The sequence below is a fragment of the Salmo salar genome, chromosome ssa18, assembly GCF_905237065.1.
Source record: "Salmo salar chromosome ssa18, Ssal_v3.1, whole genome shotgun sequence".
NCBI lineage: Eukaryota > Metazoa > Chordata > Actinopteri > Salmoniformes > Salmonidae > Salmo > Salmo salar.
This window is the reverse complement of record NC_059459.1, coordinates 75,383,605-75,398,826: the sequence shown is the minus strand read 5'-3', so window position 1 is coordinate 75,398,826 and position 15,222 is coordinate 75,383,605. Positions and strand designations below refer to the sequence as shown.

The following is a 15,222-nucleotide window of genomic DNA, read 5'->3' as shown; positions in this document are numbered from 1 at the left end:
CTCACCCTGTGTGTGAGAGTGTGTGAGAATGAGAGTGTGAGAGAGAGAGAGAGAGAGAGAGAGAGAGAAGGAATAAAGTTACATTATAGATAGAGAACAGTCATTTATCTAATATTGAAAGTAAAACTAACAGTACTAGCTCTACAACTACTGATAATAAAGATAACAACTTCATCAATATAGCACTTTTCTATATATTACAAATCTCATTCATATTGAGTAGACAGTTCACTACAAAATACTCAAATAACTAATCTAAACCTGGAGAGATAAAGATTCAAGCATAAAGGAACCCATGGTTCTATGATGGTTCTAAAGTCATTTCCATACCTTGGGACCTGTAGCTCCTGTGGCACCAAATCCGGGGGAACCTGGGTCTCCTTTAGCTCCGGGGAACCCTGGTGCTCCTGAACTACCCGGTACACCCGACTGACCTAGCTGACCTGGAGTTCCTTTCGCTCCTGTGGGTCCTGTGACATCATCATAAATGGACAATAAGATTAGCGCAGTTGGCCAAATAGAGTTCATTCACAACACTCTAACTGTGATTCATCTATCAATCAGTTCACTGACAACACTCTAACTGTGATTCATCTATCAATCAGTTCACTGACAACACTCTAACTGTGATTCATCTATCAATCGGTTCACTGACAACACTCTAACTGTGATTCATCTATCAATCGGTTCACTGACAACACTAACTGTGATTCATCTATCAATCGGTTCACTGACAACACTCTAAACTGTGATTCATCTATCAGTGTCTATTTTCCATCACTAAACTGTTACAGAATTACGGGACACAGAAAATTATTCAGGCATATCAATTCATAATGGGTTTATATCAACAGGAGTGTGTTAGACGGTTGAGAGTGGCCGAGTCTAAGGGGTTATGGGGAGTCTTTAAACACATTTTATAATTATTTATTGCATTTAGTGAATAAAATATAAAAGTGACAAGAGAATAAACAAACCATGGTGGTGCAGAGTGGATATGGGAATTTATACAACATGATGGTGATGATATGAGGATATAGAACATGATGGTGATGATATGAGGATATAGAACATGATGGTGATGATATGAGGTTATAGAACATGATGGTGATGATATGAGGTTATACAACATGATGGTGATGGTATGAGGTTATAGAACATGATGGTGATGATATGAGGTTATAGAACATGATGGTTATGATATGAGGTTATAGAACATGATGGTGATGATATGAGGTTATAGAACATGATGGTGATGATATGAGGTTATAGAACATGATGGTGATGATATGAGGTTATACAACATGATGGTGATGGTGATGATATGAGGTTATACAACATGATGGTGATGATATGAGGTTATAGAACATGATGGTGATGATATGAGGTTATAGAACATGATGGTGATGATATGAGGTTATAGAACATGATGGTGATGATATGAGGTTATACAACATGATGGTGGGGATATGAGGTTATAGAACATGATGGTGGGGATATGAGGTTATAGAACATGATGGTGATGATATGAGGTTATAGAACATGATGGTGATGATATGAGGTTATAGAACATGATGGTGATGATATGAGGTTATACAACATGATGGTGATGATATGAGGTTATACAACATGATGGTGATGATATGAGGTTATACAACATGATGGTGATGGTATGAGGTTATAGAACATGATGGTGATGATATGAGGTTATAGAACATGATGGTTATGATATGAGGTTATACAACATGATGGTGATGATATGAGGTTATAGAACATGATGGTGATGATATGAGGTTATAGAACATGATGGTGATGATATGAGGTTATAGAACATGATGGTGATGATATGAGGTTATAGAACATGATGGTTATGATATGAGGTTATAGAACATGATGGTGATGATATGAGGTTATACAACATGATGGTGATGATATGAGGTTATACAACATGATGGTGATGGTATGAGGTTATAGAACATGATGGTGATGATATGAGGTTATAGAACATGATGATGATGATGATATGAGGTTATAGAACATGATGGTGATGATATGAGATTATACAACATGATGGTGATGATATGAGGTTATAGAACATGATGGTGATGATATGAGGTTATAGAACATGATGGTGATGATATGAGGTTATACAACATGATGGTGATGATATGAGGTTATAGAACATGATGGTGATGATATGAGGTTATAGAACATGATGGGGATGGTATGAGGTTATAGAACATGATGGTGATGATATGAGGTTATAGAACATGATGGTGATGATATGAGGTTATAGAACATGATGGTGATGATATGAGGTTATACAACATGATGGTGATGATATGAGGTTATAGAACATGATGGTGATGATATGAGGTTATAGAACATGATGGTGATGATATGAGGTTATAGAACATGATGGTGATGATATGAGGTTATACAACATGATGGTGATGATATGAGGTTATACAACATGATGGTGATGATGATGATATGAGGTTATAGAACATGATGGTGATGATATGAGGTTATGAGGTTATAGAACATGATGGTGATGATATGAGGTTATACAACATGATGGTGATGGTGATGATATGAGGTTATACAACATGATGGTGATGGTGATGATTTGAGGTTATACAACATGATGGTGATGATATGAGGTTATAGAACATGATGGTGATGATATGAGGTTATAGAACATGATGGTGATGATATGAGGTTATAGAACATGATGGTGATGATATGAGGTTATAGAACATGATGGTGATGATATGAGGTTATACAACATGATGGTGGGGATATGAGGTTATACAACATGATGGTGATGTGATATGAGGTTATAGAACATGATGGTGATGATATGAGGTTATAGAACATGATGGTGATGATATGAGGTTATAGAACATGATGGTGATGATATGAGGTTATAGAACATGATGGTGATGGTATGAGGTTATAGAACATGATGGTGATGATATGAGGTTATAGAACATGATGGTGATGATATGAGGTTATAGAACATGATGGTGATGATATGAGGTTATAGAACATGATGGTGATGATATGAGGTTATAGAACATGATGGTGATGATATGAGGTTATACAACATGATGGTGGGGATATGAGGTTATACAACATGATGGTGATGATATGAGGTTATAGAACATGATGGTGATGATATGAGGTTATAGAACATGATGGTGATGATATGAGGTTATAGAACATGATGGTGATGATATGAGGTTATAGAACATGATGGTGATTGTGATGATATGAGGTTATAGAACATGATGGTGATGATATGAGGTTATAGAACATGATGGTGATGATATGAGGTTATACAACATGATGGTGATGATATGAGGTTATACAACATGATGGTGATGATATGAGGTTATAGAACATGATGGTGATGATATGAGGTTATAGAACATGATGGTGATGATATGAGGTTATAGAACATGATGGTGATGGTGATGATATGAGGTTATAGAACATGATGGTATGAGGTTATAGAACATGATGGTGATGGTGGTGATATGAGGTTATAGAACATGATGGTATGAGGTTATACAACATGATGGTGATGGTGATGATATGAGGTTATACAACATGATGGTGATGATATGAGGTTATAGAACATGATGGTGATGATATGAGGTTATAGAACATGATGGTGATGATATGAGGTTATAGAACATGATGGTGATGATATGAGGTTATAGAACATGATGGTGTAATGAGGTTATAGAACATGATGGTGAAGTTGATATGAGGTTATACAACATGATGGTATGAGGTTATACAACATGATGGTGATGGTGTATGAGGTTATACAACATGATGGTGATGATATGAGGTTATAGAACATGATGGTGATGGTATGAGGTTATAGAACATGATGGTGATGATGATGATATGAGGTTATACAACATGATGGTGATGATATGAGGTTATAGAACATGATGGTGATGTTATGAGGTTATAGAACATGATGGTTATGATTTGAGGTTATACAACATGATGGTGATGATATGAGGTTATAGAACATGATGGTGATGATATGAGGTTATAGAACATGATGGTGATGATATGAGGTTATAGAACATGATGGTGATGATATGAGGTTATACAACATGATGGTGATGATATGAGGTTATAGAACATGATGGTGGGGATATGAGGTTATAGAACATGATGGTGATGGTGGAGATATGGGGTTATCGGCTGGCTGACGCCCACCTGGGAAGCCCATCTCTCCCATGTTGCCTTTAAGTCCTTGGCTTCCTGGTGAGCCTGATACTCCAGGGATACCCATGTCTCCTTTGGGACCTGGAGATATTACGTAAAGAATGGTACATCATCAATACATGACATTAGAGGTCTCGTTTGGGACCTGAGCACAATGGAAAGAGGATGTTAGGAGTGATTGTTCAGTAGAGGACATTATGGAGAACATTCTGGTGCTGAATGACAAATTGAGATATAGGTATTTTATAAGCGCATGTTGGTTGGGCGTATCTGAAGATGCAAGACACTAATAATGAAATAATTAATATGTGAACGGCACATTGAAGTCAACAGGAAACGTTATCAAGTAAGATCTCTAGGTAGGATGACTGTATTATAGGATAACTTTACTATAGGATGACTGTACTACAGGATGACTACTATAGGATGACTGTACTATAGGATGACTGTATTATAGGATTACTTTACTATAGGATGACTAGAATAGGATGACTAGAATAGGATGACTTTACTATATGATGACTTTACTATAGGATGACTGTACTATAGGATGACTGTACTATAGGATGACTGTACTATAGGATGACTACTATAGGATGACTTTACTATAGGATAACTGTATTATAAGATAACTTTACTACAGGATGACTACTACAGGATGACTACTACAGGATGACTTTACTATAGGATGACTTTACTATAGGATGACTTTACTATAGGATGACTACTATAGGATGACTGTATTATAAGATGACTGTACTATAGGATGACTACTATAGGATGACTTTACTATAGGATAACTGTATTATAAGATGACTGTACTATAGGATGACTACTATAGGATGACTACTATAGGATGACTACTATAGGATGACTTTACTATAGGATGACTACTATGGGATGACTTTACTATAGGATGACTACTATGGGATGACTTTACTATAGGATGACTGTACTATAGGATTACTGTATTATAAGATGACTTTACTATAGGATGACTGTACTATAGGATGACTTTACTATAGGATGACTTTACTATAGGATGACTTTACTATAGGATGACTTACTATAGGATGACTACTATGGGATGACTTTACTATAGGATGACTACTATAGGATGACTTTACTATAGGATGACTACTATAGGATGACTTTACTATAGGATGACTTTACTATAGGATGACTTTACTATAGGATGACTTTACTATAGGATGACTACTATAGGATGACTTTACTATGGGATGACTACTATGGGATGACTTTACTATAGGATGACTACTATAGGATGACTTTACTATAGGATGACTACTATGGGATGACTTTACTATACCTTGAGGTCCAGGGAACCCAGGTCTTCCATCCTGTCCTGATATACCAGTGTCTCCAGGGAGACCGGAAATACCCTTCTGACCTGGCTGACCTCGCAAACCTACACAGCACAGAGACAGGATGGTTAGACAGTCAGACAGCCAGATAGACAGACAGACAGGACAGTGTTTCAGCAATAGCAGTAAACATATCAAACAAGAGCTGGGTATCCATCTTTGCTGAGTGAAAGTCTTTCTTCTACACTGGGGAGAACTTCTACATTCATCACATTTGCAGAGGTGCCTAGATTTATTATGGGAGTGCCCAGCAGAGCACCATTGGACACCCTTTAATTTACTAAAATCCTGCATTTTATAGTCATTATGACAGACAGACAGACAGACAGACAGACAGACAGACAGACAGACAGACCGACCGACAAACAGACGTACCTGGTTCTCCTGCATCTCCTTTGGCTCCCTTGATTGAAGTGGGAGAGTGGCTGGGACCTGGGAGTCCTACGAGACCGGGGTCTCCCCTGTCTCCCTTCAGACCTGGACTGCCGGTCCCACCTGGTCGCCCTGGGAAACCATCGTCACCTGGAGGAAGGAGACACTCAGGGTCAGAGGGTCTATTACCCAAGACACGTACAGTACTAACACGTGTGTGTTTATGTGTGTGTGTGGGTTCCTTATAGCTAATGCAGCAGATGTTTAGGACTAGTTTGTTTGATTGTAAGACCTGGCATCTGTGTGATCTTGGTCATATGTGGATCTATTGCGACTGCTGTCCTATGACTCCATGGTCTATATAGTAGCAGTCCCTTTAGGTGTGTGCTTTTGTGTGTGTGTGTGTGTAGCTGCCTTTAGGTCCAGGGAAGCCGGGCCCTCCGGGGTTGCCAGGGGATCCCAGAGATCCAGGAGTTCCCATTACACCCATGTCTCCTTTACCACCTGTTGAAAGACAGAGAGGTAGGTTAGCACCTTTCTGGAAGTCAGAGATGGAGCAACAAGCATAATATGTAGACAGTCAGTCAAACACGTCAAACAGAAAATAAAAACAAAATAGAGAGAGAGGAGACAGGTTACAGATCTTCTGACTGGCATCTTCCCATCAACACAGATCTTCTGACTGGCATCTTCCCATCAACACAGATCTTCTGACTGGCATCTTCCCATCAACACAGATCTTCTGACTGGCATCTTCCCATCAACACAGGTTACAGATCTTCTGACTGGCATCTTCCCATCAACACAGGTTACAGATCTTCTGACTGGCATCTTCCCATCAACACAGGTTACACATCTTCCCATCAACAGAGATTACAGATCTTCTGACTGGCCTCCTCCCATCAACAGAGATTACAAATCTTCTGACTGGCATCTTCCCATCAACACAGGTTACAGATCTTCTGACTGGCATCTTCCCATCAACAGAGGTTACAGATCTTCTGACTGGCATCTTCCCATCAACACAGGTTACTTTGGGTCTTTACTGGAAGTCAGAGCATGCGTCCCAAATGACAGCCTATTCCCACTACTTTTGACCAGGGCTCTTATCAAAAGTAGTGCACTATAAAGGGAAATGGATTCCATTTAGGATGTAGTCGGAGAATAGCAAGCATGACGTGTAAATAGTCAGTCAGAGATGTCGAACTGAAAATAATATCTTACTGGGCCATCCGTACATACATAACACAGAAAGACATTGATAATTAGACAGAGACTGAAACAGACATATAGGCTGTGTTTACACAGGCAGCCCAATTCTGATCTCATGCCACTAATTGGTCTTTTGACCAATCAGATCAGATTTTTTTGCCATTAATTGGGCAAAAGATCAGAATTGGGCTGTCTGTGTAAAACTCTTTCTGATCTTTTGCCTGATTATTGGCAAAAGATCTGATCCGATTGGTCAAAAGACCAATAATTGAACAAAATATCAGATTTGGGCTCCTGGGTAAATGCTGCCATAGATCAGAAATGGTTGACGTTATCTTACCAGGCGGGCCAGGTATTCCATCGCGGCCAGGGCCACCGGGGTTACCCTGAGGTCCAACTTCCCCGGGGCTGCCGGGGAAACCAGGACTTCCTCTGTCTCCTGGCAACCCTGTAATGCCCGAGCCAGGAAGACCGGGGTCTCCCTTCTCTCCATTGTTGCCTGAGTATCCTGCAACGCCGAGAATCAAGGACAGTGTCAGGACAGATTCTCACTTTCTGATCAGCATCTGTCCCTCATCTATGACATCACAGAAAGTCAATTTTGTCAAATGCAACAACAAAAGAATTCTGTCTTATGGAAATTTGAAGGACAATAAAGCTTTTTGAGTTTGACTTACAGTGCTAGTGGAATCTAGTGACTATTCAACACATTGTAAAGGTCCCATATGTCAGTCCAGAATAAAATAACCTAACTGTATATCATTACCTCATAGCTGGAGTAATGTCACGCAGAACAGAAGTACAGTCCCTAAACCAATCAACCAATCACACAGAAATACAGTACCAATTAACCAATCAGCTGCCAAAAAGAGACTTTAGTTCAGATAGGCTGCGGTACAATACCTTTCTTCCTTGAGGTCATAAGTTCAGAGAGCGGCAGGTAAGCAGGGCAAAGGTTCAAAATAGAGCTGATGGAAGGATGGAGTGGATCGAAGAATGAGAAAGAGATGTGGGGAAGGGGGGTGATGTCCTAGGTCTATCCAACACAACATACATGAGGAAAGAGCCTTCGGAACTGAGCCCTGGGTGGAGCTGACTGCTTAGTAAGTTGTTTTGTGTACTAGCCAGGTAGAGGAGAGTATGAAGTTATTGGTGAGGTTTTGGCTTGAACCAGAAAGGTAAATTGTGTTTAAGTGAGGAGAACAAATGCAGGAAAGGTAGACTTGTGGAATTGTGCGGGTGGGTGATAGCTGACAGCTACACAAGTGGAATTTGCCAAAGAGACATCGACAACACACAAAAGAAGAATAGAAAAGACTGTTGTGAGGTGAGAAGACAAAGAAAGAGTGAACTCCCAAGATCAGGGTTCGGTTACCGTCGCTGACTGATAATCCACAATGCATCTCTCTGAGACAGGATCCCCCCATAGAGACATGCTATCGCCATGTTGACATCATTCAGTGCTCAACAAATAAACCCTTTACAGGTGAACCACTTACAAACTGTTTGCAAACCCTTTGGTGCTCAAAAGCCTTGCAGTGGGGTGGTGTTACCTGCGTAATAACTAGTGTGACAACATAGCTTCAACCACATAGCCAGCCCACTGAGATACATCATTAACATTAATATAAGAGACCTTAGGGTGACCATGCACATAACACTGTGTGACTCAGGCAATCCATTCTGGAGAACACATATTCAGTCATCTCAAACACAAGATAACCTGTTAAAAACAACAGGATAACTATGGTTTTAAAATGCAGCATAAATATACATATTACATGGATTTTCCTTTTGCATATGTTTAATATGATAACAATTCTTAGCATTGCATCTACATAATGGTGATACTAGAAGGTCTGCTGCAACCACATATAAATGCTACCAATCTCAATCAAATTCTATCACTCAATCTCCAATCAATATATCTATCAGAATTAATCTCTATCAATCTCAAATCTCAATCAATGCCAGCAATCTTAATCTCAATATCAGACTCAAACACTATCGATCTCTAATCAATCAGCTAGTCAAAGGTCAGCTCTGTTCTGTTTGTTGTTATAAGGCTTACCTGGAGCACCAATAGGTCCTGGGGGTCCGACAGGGCCGGGGTCACCCTGAGAGCCGATGGCGGGTGATCCTTGAGGGCCACGGGCTCCGGGTCTACCAGGGATACCAGAGTCACCTGGGAGACAGACAGATAGACAGGTACAGACCACAAAATATAGCAATACCAACGAACTGGCTAGCTAATAAAATACTCTATAACTGGACTAAAGATCATTTTTATTGAAGGTTCTCCATTGAGCAGGCTTTAAGTCTAGAACTAGGCTTAATCTGTGTCTGGAAAAATCATCACAGAAAGAATTTGCCTCGATTATAGTATGATATTGTTGACGTATGAAGAGAGTATATAATAACATAGTCATCTTAAAAAGGACTTTAATTCGAAACCACGGACACACACGTAGTCAGTATACATTAGGTGACCGATGTGGGAATCAACCCCACAATGTCAGCGTTTCTAAGAGCCAAACTCCAGCCGACCACGCCATCAGAAGTTGGAACCGTACCTTTGGCACCAGGGCCGCCGTCAAAGCCGGATCGTCCTGGCAAGCCGGGGTTGCCAGGGAAACCAGAGTCTCCTTTGGGTCCAGGTAATCCTTTATCTCCGGGGAAGCCTGGGGATCCCTGGGGACCTGGCAGCCCGAAGCCTGGCTCTCCCTATCACACACACACACAGAGAAAAACTTCAATGAATATACAAACACAGACAAATGTTAACAGAGTCAACTGTGTCTGTCAGATAACTAGGTCTACATTTGCTGTTACGCTTCACTCGATCCTATGTTATCTAGTTTGGATTCTCATAGCTGTACATGTAAATGACTGTAATTAAGTCCATATACAGTAGTGGGGATGTGGTAAGCAACTTAACTCCGGGTCCACCTGGCTGTCTGTCTCTAAAGTAGTATAGTTAATCTATATCTATAGTAGTAGAGTTAATCTGTATCTACAGTAGTAGAGTTAATCTGTATCTACAGTAGAAGAGTTCGTCTGTATCTACAGTAGTAGAGTTAATCTGTATCTACAGTAGTAGAGTTAATCTGTATCTACAGTAGAAGAGTTAGTCTGTATCTACAGTAGTAGAGTTAATCTGTATCTACAGTAGAAGAGTTAGTCTGTATCTACAGTAGTAGAGTTAATCTGTATCTACAGTAGTAGAGTTAATCTGTATCTACAGTAGTAGAGTTAATCTGTATCTACAGTAGAAGAGTTAGTCTGTATCTACAGTAGTAAAGTTAATCTGTATCTACAGTAGAAGAGTTAGTCTGTATCTACAGTAGTAGAGTTAATCTGTATATATAGTAGTAGAGTTAATCTGTATATATAGTAGTAGAGTTAATCTGTATCTATAGTAGTAGAGTTAATCTGTATATATAGTAGTAGAGTTAGTCTGTATCTACAGTAGTAGTGTTAGTCTGTATCTATAGTATTAGAGATAATCTGTATCTACAGTAGTAGAGTTAATCTGTATCTATACTAGTAGAGTTAATCTGTATCTATAGTAGTAGAGTTAATCTGTATCTACAGTAGTAGAGTTAATCTGTATCTATAGTAGTAGAGTTAATCTGTATCTATAGTAGTAGAGTTAATATGTATCTACAGTAGTAGAGTTAATCTGTATCTACAGTAGAAGAGTTAGTCTGTATCTACAGTAGTAGAGTTAATCTGTATCTATAGTAGTAGAGTTAATCTGTATATATAGTAGTAGAGTTAATCTGTATATATAGTAGTAGAGTTAGTCTGTATCTACAGTAGTAGAGTTAATCTGTATCTACAGTAGTAGAGTTAATCTGTATCTATAGTAGTAGAGTTAATCTGTATCTATACTAGTAGAGTTAATCTATCTGTATCTATAGTAGTAGAGTTAATCTATCTGTATCTATAGTAGTAGAGTTAATCTGTATCTACAGTAGTAGAGTTAATCTGTATCTATAGTAGTAGAGTTAATCTGTATCTATAGTAGTAGAGTTAATCTGTATCTACAGTAGTAGAGTTAATCTGTATCTATAGTAGTAGAGTTAGTCTGTATCTATAGTAGTAGAGTTAGTCTGTCTCTACAGTAGTAGAGTTAATCTGTATCTACAGTAGTAGTAGTGGGGTTGTACCTTAGCTCCAGGTGCACCTGGCTGTCCGGGGAACCCGTCCACACCTGGTCTACCTGGAGCTCCGGGACCACCTGGCAAACCAGGTGAGCCAGGGAATCCTGCAGGCATGGACAGGTGAGATGACAGGTCAGTGATAATGATAATAGTATAGTAATCTATAAGGCACTACTGTAAAAAACTAAAATAACTCTGTGCTATGATGCTAAGAGTGACATTGTGGCTGGTCCATTCTGTGCGTCTGACAGGGTCTTAAGCCTAGTCCTAGACCGAAAAGCATATTCAATAGAGATTCTTAATTGAAAACGCTTCTTAGTCCAGGGCTAGGCTTAATCTGGACCTTGGAGTTTGTATTATAACCATAAAGGTGAGACTGTACCTGTTCAGGTATTTAGTGTTTACCTTTAGCTCCGGGGGGTCCTGGCAGTCCGATGCCAGAGAGGCCAGGATCACCCTTGGGACCTGGTGACCCGGGGAAACCGGGCTGTCCTGGCCCGCCGGGGTTACCTGTTGACACGGAAGTGAAGACTTAGTTTTGGCAAACATTTACAACACTACTACTAAACAGTTCACATGTGTGTATACCTCATAGAATTACATCAAATATTACCCCAAACAACACCAAACATCTGTCTGTTACCTCCATCATCATTGTGGATGAAAGCTAAACTACCAATTCTATCCATCCAGGTAAGTGTAAGACCTGTGCAGGTACAGGTGTTATCTACCTGGGTTTCCAGGTAGACCGGGGTCTCCATCCTGTCCTCGGGGTCCTGGGAGGCCCTTCTCTGCTATCGTCTGACCCGGCTCCCCTTTACCTCCTACAGGTCAGAGGTCAAGGGTCAGAGATTAGGGAGTTGGGGTACAAGAGTTGTAGTCATAGAAGAACAGCAGTTGTTGTCATCGATGTCAGGCAAAGATAATGGTAACCAGTTGTTGTCATCGATGCCAGGCAAAGATAATGGTAACCAGTTGTTGTCGTTGATGTCAGGCAAAGATAATGGTAACCAGTTGTTGTCATCGATGCCAGGCAAAGATAATGGTAACCAGTTGTAGTCGTCGATGCCAGGCAAAGATAATGGTAACAAGTTGTTGTCATCGATGCCAGGCAAAGATAATGGTAACCAGTTGTTGTCGTCGATGCCAGGCAAAGATAATGGTAACCAGTTGTAGTCGTCGATGCCAGGCAAAGATAATGGTAACCAGTTGTTGTCATCAATGTCAGGCAAAGATAATGGTAACCAGTTGTAGACGTCGATGCCCGGCAAAGATAATGGTAACCAGTTGTTGTCGTCGATGCCAGGCATTGATAATGGTAACCAGTTGTAGTCGTCGATGCCAGACAAAGATAATGGTAACCAGTTGTAGTCGTCGATGTCAGGCAAAGATAATGGTAACCAGTTGCAGTCGTCGATGCCAGGCAAAGATAATGGTAACCAGTTGTAGTCGTCGATGCCAGACAAAGATAATGGAACCAGTTGCAGTCGTCAATGTCAGGCAAAGATAATGGTAACCAGTTGTTGTCATCGATGCCAGGCAAAGATAATGGTAACCAGTTGTTGTCATCGATGTCAGGCAAAGATAATGGTAACCAGTTGTTGTCATCGATGTCAGGCAAAGATAATGGTAACCAGTTGTAGTCGTCGATGCCAGGCAAAGATAATGGTAACCAGTTGTAGTCGTCGATGCCAGGCAAAGATAATGGTAACCAGTTGTAGTCGTCGATGCCAGACAAAGATAATGGTAACCAGTTGTAGTCGTCGATGTCAGGCAAAGATAATGGTAACCAGTTGCAGTCGTCAATGCCAGGCAAAGATAATGGTAACCAGTTGTTGTCATCGATGTCAGGCAAAGATAAATGGTAACCAGTTGTAGTCGTCGATGCCAGACAAAGATAATGGTAACCAGTTGCAGTCGTCAATGCCAGGCAAAGATAATGGTAACCAGTTGTTGTCATCGATGTCAGGCAAAGATAATGGTAACCAGTTGTAGATGTTGATGCCAGGCAAAGATAATGGTAACCAGTTGTAGACGTTGATGCCAGGCAAAGATAATGGTAACCAGTTGTAGATGTTGATGCCAGGCAAAGATAATGGTAACCAGTTGTTGTCGTCGATGTCAGGCAAAGATAATTGTAACCAGTTGCTGTCATCGATGTCAGGCAAAGATAATGGTAACCAGTTGCAGTCGTAAATGTCAGGCAAAGATAATGGTAACCAGTTGTTGTCATCGATGCCAGGCAAAGATAATGGTAACCAGTTGCAGTCGTCGATGCCAGACAAAGCTAATGGTAACCAGTTGTTGTCATCGATGTCAGGCAAAGATAATGGTAACCAGTTGTTGTCATCGATGCCAGGCAAAGATAATGGTAACCAATTGCAGTCGTCGATGCCAGGCAAAGATAATGGTAACCAGTTGTAGTCATCAATGCCAGGCAAAGATAATGGTAACCAGTTGTTGTCATCGATGTCAGGCAAAGATAATGGTAACCAGTTGTTGTCATCGATGTCAGGCAAAGATAATGGTAACCAGTTGCAGTCGTCGATGCCAGACAAAGCTAATGGTAACCAGTTGTTGTCATCGATGTCAGGCAAAGATAATGGTAACCAGTTGTTGTCATCGATGCCAGGCAAAGATAATGGTAACCAGTTGCAGTCGTCGATGCCAGGCAAAGATAATGGTAACCAGTTGTTGTCATCGATGCCAGGCAAAGATAATGGTAACCAGTTGTTGTCATCGATGCCAGGCAAAGATAATGGTAACCAATTGCAGTCGTCGATGCCAGGCAAAGATAATGGTAACCAGTTGTAGTCATCAATGTCAGGCAAAGATAATGGTAACCAGTTGTTGTCATCGATGTCAGGCAAAGATAATGGTAACCAGTTGTTGTCATCGATGTCAGGCAAAGATAATGGTAACCAGTTGCAGTCGTCGATGCCAGACAAAGCTAATGGTAACCAGTTGTAGTCGTCGATGCCAGGCAAAGATAATGGTAACCAGTTGTAGTCGTCGATGTCAGGCAAAGATAATGGTAACCAGTTGTTGTCATCGATGCCAGACAAAGATAATGGTAACCAGTTGTAGTCGTCGATGTCAGGCAAAGATAATGGTAACCAGTTGTAGTCGTCAATGCCAGGCAAAGATAATGGTAACCAGTTGTAGTCGTTGATGCCAGGCAAAGATAATGGTAACCAGTTGTTGTCATCGATGTCAGGCAAAGATAATGGTAACCAGTTGTAGATGTTGATGCCAGGCAAAGATAATGGTAACCAGTTGTAGTCGTCGATGCCAGGCAAAGATAATGGTTACCAGTTGTTGTCATCGATGCCAGGCAAAGATAATGGTAACCAGTTGTAGTCGTCGATGCCAGGCACAGCTAATGGCAAAAGTATGATAACGAAAATCACTAACACAACATCCCTGGACATCATATGTTAATGTATCTCACTTTTATCAACATTTGAATTACTACATCCCTGGTCTTCAAGAATATCAACCAACGTATCTCACCTGGTGCTCCAGGTGTTCCCGTTCTCCCTGAGACACCTTGGACACCCTTCTCTCCGGGGGGCCCCTGGGGGCCGAAGCCTGGGGATCCGGTGGCACCCCTGTCACCTGGGAGACCCTGCAAACCGGGCTCACCTGGAGGTCCTCGCTCACCCTTCAATAATAGAGATCCCTGCAGAGAGAGAGAGAGAGAGCGCGAGAGAGAGAGAGAGAGAGAGAGAGAGAGAGAAAGAAAGTGAGAGGTTAATATAGAATGCTATGTTGTGGGAGAGATGGATGGATGGTTGGATGGAGGTAAGGGAAAGGGGGATACCTTTTCAGTT

The 15,222-nt window shown here is 40.7% G+C and overlaps 1 protein-coding gene across 1 annotated transcript in view; it reads right to left on the bottom strand.

Annotated features, from left to right (window-relative positions):
* Positions 1–15,222, bottom strand: part of LOC106577877 (collagen alpha-5(IV) chain) — a 93,911-nt gene that overhangs the window by 22,641 nt on the left and 56,048 nt on the right. The window contains exons 23-35 of the mRNA XM_014156297.2: positions 14,903–15,071; positions 12,121–12,213; positions 11,795–11,899; positions 11,396–11,493; positions 9,797–9,947; positions 9,295–9,408; positions 7,564–7,731; positions 6,426–6,515; positions 6,015–6,161; positions 5,585–5,683; positions 4,246–4,335; positions 331–470; positions 1–6 (exon numbers count right to left, since the gene is read on the bottom strand). The exon at positions 1–6 is cut by the window's left edge and continues 121 nt beyond it. Coding sequence (XP_014011772.2) covers positions 1–6; positions 331–470; positions 4,246–4,335; positions 5,585–5,683; positions 6,015–6,161; positions 6,426–6,515; positions 7,564–7,731; positions 9,295–9,408; positions 9,797–9,947; positions 11,396–11,493; positions 11,795–11,899; positions 12,121–12,213; positions 14,903–15,071 — 1,470 coding nt within the window. The remainder of the gene's footprint in view (positions 7–330; positions 471–4,245; positions 4,336–5,584; positions 5,684–6,014; positions 6,162–6,425; positions 6,516–7,563; positions 7,732–9,294; positions 9,409–9,796; positions 9,948–11,395; positions 11,494–11,794; positions 11,900–12,120; positions 12,214–14,902; positions 15,072–15,222) is intronic.